A 4,467-nucleotide genomic window follows, 5' to 3' on the forward strand; every position below is an offset into this window, starting at 1 on the left:
TTGTTGCAAATATTGTCGTGCAGATATCGGGATTGGCTGGAGCCCTTGCGGTGCTCCACCGAGATAACTACAGGCACGGCAACTTGAAGCCTGGAAACATTTTGATTTTCAAGAGTCAAAATCAGCCAGACACTTGGAAGATCGGAGACTTTGGTTTGGCAGAGTTTCAAGATGATTCAATGCAAAAGAGGCAAGGCCCGACCTCCACCCGCCATGGCACGGTTTCATACGAGCCGCCCGAGTTCCTCCACGATGATCAACCGACATCACGACTATACGATATATGGTCTATGGGTTGTATCATCTTACAGCTCATTACATGGCTGCTTTATGATATTCAAGGGGTCAAAGAGCTCGCTGCGAGGACAAGCGATAGCCGCCAAAGTGAAAGTGCATTCTGGAGCCAGAAATGGACAGATGGAGGCTGGAGCAAGCCAATTGTCCATGAAGAAGTTACAAGCCATATGAGACGGATTATATGGGATGCTAGTGGATCTCAAGCCATCAAGGATCTGCTGAGGGTTGTCAAAGATAAGCTTCTGGTTATTCAACTCCCTAGCGATATCAAGAAAGAGTGGAGACAAGGCTATCATGCTAACGCTGAGACACTTCATCGTGAGCTGGTCAAAATTTCAAAGAGAGGCTAATCCGATGCTAGGTACTGGTTCACCAGTGGGACGCTTTCCCGCAAACCAGGAAACGCAAATCTTTGGCAACGGGATCACTTGATCGAGGACGCAATGTCGCGAATACTTTCAGTAGCAACCGCGACACCGGTTCGGGAAGAGAACGTCGAGGCAGTGAGTGAAAAGCATCTCGGCCCACTGGTGTCCGCCCATATAATGCAGGTCTCGAGCGTGCTGTTCCTCACCGTCTACTTCTTGTACACCGGCCGGCCGGAGCTCGAGGTTTTGAGCGGGCTGAGCATGGACATCGACCCGGCCAATTCTACAGGCATGTGACGGCATTACACTACAAATTGCCAATGTGTCTTTCGTCAAGACGTCCCCATGGGTTCTGATTCGCCATCCTCCTACCAGTGGTGAGTTTGAGGGTCAAATCCAAAATCGATTTTCAGCAGGCTTTTCAATCTGTCCTTTTTCAGTAGCGGCCCACATATCAATCATCTCCTCGAATTTGTAGGACTCGTTCTTCCTTCATGTATAGACACCTCCCGGGTTTGACTAGCCTACATACGATGGATCTGCGACGCAGCCCAGGGTTTCCTAGACGGGATAAAGTCCATGCCGATATCCGATGCCGGTGACCCTCCCACCGCGAGAAAAGACCACTGCAATCTAGCGGCTTCGGGTGCGTCTCCCAGTCCACATACTCCTGACCGAGTGCCATGGTGCCATGCCGCTCCTGATTCCGTGTTTACAGAATATAGCCATATGCATGGACAGCTAGGCCTTGACGATCCCCCCGTTTCAAATGCTAGTGAACTCGGCGTTCGCAGTGAAATGGGTCCAGGTTATTGATGTAGTACTGTGATGTAAGACCTGATATACTGTAATGGAGAAGTCAAGTATCTTTACGAATAGCAACGAGGGAATTGTTTCAGACTTCTTTCTTTGAAACCAATAAGCAATTATTATCCTTTAATACTACATCGCTAAACAGCACAGACAACGCCTTGCTAGATAATACATGAGAGATCTTGCTAAACAATACACGAGACGTTATCTGTATCTTTCATGAGGAGCTGCCATCTGTATCCTTCATAACGTTAATTTCTGACCTCCACCCGAACCAATACGGTGACATCAACTTACTATACCAACGTCACTGTAGTGGGGGGCTGTGTCCCAAACCTCGAAGTTGAAGTCCCAATGAGGATCTATCGATATTCCCAGATGACCATTTGATTTTACCATGGAACCAGTTGATGGGGTCTGCCCCGGATAGTAGTGCTCCGGCGCGGTCATTTTCTCGATGGCCTGTGAGAATAGGCCGTGGATGAAAGTCGCCGAGGAATAGACATCCTGGATCCTCCTCAAGACCATCATGAATATGTTGAGCCTATTGAGGCTCAGTTGCTTCTGGAGAGGGTCCGACGACTTGGCCTCGCCAAGATGCCCAGTCATAGCTGGCACAAGCACAGGAACTCTAGAAGAGGTCAATATTGTTTATGATTGCTGGGAGCACAGAAAGGAAAAGAAAGCTTTGCACCTACGTCATGGGTCCTATGTAGCTGACCAGTTGCTCGCTGATGATCCTTTCCAGAACGTTGTTCGTGTTCGTTGCGGCCGTCTGGATTTTCTGGCTCACATGCCTAGACCAAGCAGACTTCTGGTCTGCCGGAATGTCTGCGGTGATCTTGTTGCAATGTGGCCTCCACAAGGCAATAGTTGCAGCACTGTTAAGAAAGTTTCAGTGGACATGCTCATGAGAAGTGGGCAGGGGAAGAACATCATACTTGTAATGAAGCTGCAGGTGATGGAAGTAGAAGGACAAGGCAGGACTGCTACTCGCAGGCTGTTCGCCAGCTTGTGCGATGCAGCGACCCAGTTCCTCTTCAGTTGCTTCGATCCAGGTCCGTGAGGGCAGCTGTCTAGTGGGACTGTAGTTCTCGTACAAGATGCTACCCAGCGCCTTGCTGAGGTGCAGGAGGACTATCCACTGGTTGGCCAGCTGATTGAAGTCCGAAGGCATGTACCTCGTCTGGATCCGTGGCGGCAACTCGTTAACGTCGTCGGTCAAATCTTCAGCTGAAGGCATGGGGGTGTCACAATCCCAGGCGTGAATGCGCATGGGGCGACCCATAGCGAAGCTGAGCCAGCGGTCACGGTAGAAGCAGCCTAGAGTGTGGGTGTCAGATGTCATTCCCGTGGGTCACGAAGGGTATACAAGACGAGGCTTACTCCACCAGATACGCCGCCATAACTGGCGTTGCCGGTCTGATAGGCTCTTGTTGTAGTGGCCACGGTCAGGGTCGCGGTTCAGACCCAGCGTTTGACATAAGCTGATAGCGATACCCATCCAGTGCCACGAGTCTGTCCGCTCCGCCAAGTCCGAGTACCAGAAAGCCAGAAGGCTAACGGATTGGATGATGATAATGCGGTCTTTCTCGCATCCATTGTCATAGAAGCACTAAGAATGGGGACGATTGTTAGTTAATTCGCAATTGAGAATGGGTAAAGAGGGGACACTTGCCTTGGCACGGGTGAACATTGATTTCCTCATCTCCTTGTGGGACTGATACCCCGCTTGGTATACCACCTCCTTATCGACGTGCTGTAGCACCTGATTAATACGGAACGCGTCGTCATGGGGCGGAGTTCGACTCACACTAGCTGCTACAGAAAACATACTCCACAGGAGCAGCAAGTTGATGGCGGAGGCGCCGCCATTGCGGAATGTTGTAAGAACAGCCACGGCATCGACTACTGGTAGTATTGGATGGATGTGGTTGAAGTATGCTTTCAACAGCGCCTCACAAACCGGCTCACTCGGCACTGAGAAGACGCCCTTGGAACGAACATATGCCACATCTTGGGGCATCATTTGGTGGGTGGCGGCCATGTATGGCAGGCCATAATGTTGTGATATCACGCTTGGCTCGCCCACGATATCGAGGATGTAACCGATTCCTTGTTGGTCGCCTTTGCACCGAAGCTGTTAGCGGAAAGCTCACTGAATGGGAGGGAAGAAAGCTGTAACAATCCACGCAGAAGCCAGTGGAGACTAGTAGTTGATCTCCTACAGGTCAGTGGTTCCGTGTTGTTTGAAACAGTCATTTCCCAAGTACTAGAGCTTCTATTTTGAGAGAGTTTCATACATCACCTGGAGGTCTTTCTCTTTCCACTTGGTACGAGAGGCCATATACCTTGGGGGAGTTGATGTGGTAGTCCATTCTAGAGTTTCATCGAGTCTGAAATTCCTCTTGTGCACATCATCTGCTTACCTGTGTAGAAAGTTTCGGTTGTAGCTTCGGCCGTCCCTCCCATCAGAGACGTGGCCAAGGACTCGATGGCATAGTCTTCTGGTCCCGGCATTATGGTGTCCAGACTCAGAGTGTTGATACTGCTGCACGTCTCCATCGCATTCTCGTAGACACCTTCATCTCGTGTGCTTCCCGATGGGACGAAGTGCGTGGCAATAGGCGCGGACTGAAAAGATGTTGGGCTTGTGTGCGGAGGCTGAGGAGGTAGGACGGGCTGGAAGGCGGCGTCAGGTGAACAAGTCGACCTGGTGCATGACTGCGGCTGACTACATCCCTGATTCAGCTTTCACGAGTCCAGTGTGCAAGAGCTTGACTGATGGCGGATGAGGGATTCCAGAACTTACGCGCGAACCTTGCGTCCACTGACCTGGCACTCTTGCCCGTCTCGCACGCAGTTCTGACATGGCACGCCGACCGAGGTGACGTTGCACTTGACTTTCCGTCGCCGACATACATTGCAGGCTGTTGGTGCCCTGGCCCGTTTGTCGACCCGTGAGACGGGGAGGGAGACGGGAGATAGT

At 51.0% G+C, this 4,467-nt stretch overlaps 2 protein-coding genes across 2 annotated transcripts; one reads left to right on the forward strand and one right to left on the reverse strand.

The window, feature by feature from the left end:
• Positions 1 to 464: 464 nt before the first annotated feature.
• Positions 465 to 962, forward strand: INS49_006602 (uncharacterized protein; the record flags this gene model as incomplete). Its single annotated transcript, XM_043167372.1, has 3 exons — positions 465 to 615; positions 763 to 800; positions 849 to 962. 3 exons carry the CDS (start codon positions 465 to 467, stop codon positions 960 to 962), a joined length of 303 nt encoding a protein of 100 aa, XP_043028516.1.
• A 733-nt stretch (positions 963 to 1,695) lies between these two features.
• Positions 1,696 to 4,043, reverse strand: INS49_006603 (uncharacterized protein; the record flags this gene model as incomplete). Its single annotated transcript, XM_043167373.1, has 7 exons — positions 1,696 to 1,719; positions 1,776 to 2,109; positions 2,177 to 2,359; positions 2,420 to 2,801; positions 2,865 to 3,093; positions 3,292 to 3,605; positions 3,908 to 4,043. 7 exons carry the CDS (start codon positions 4,041 to 4,043, stop codon positions 1,696 to 1,698), a joined length of 1,602 nt encoding a protein of 533 aa, XP_043028517.1.
• Between the last annotated feature and the right edge of the window lie 424 nt (positions 4,044 to 4,467).

The sequence above is a fragment of the Diaporthe citri genome, assembly GCF_014595645.1.
Source record: "Diaporthe citri strain NFHF-8-4 chromosome Unknown scaffold_2, whole genome shotgun sequence".
Taxonomy (NCBI): Eukaryota; Fungi; Ascomycota; class Sordariomycetes; order Diaporthales; family Diaporthaceae; genus Diaporthe; species Diaporthe citri.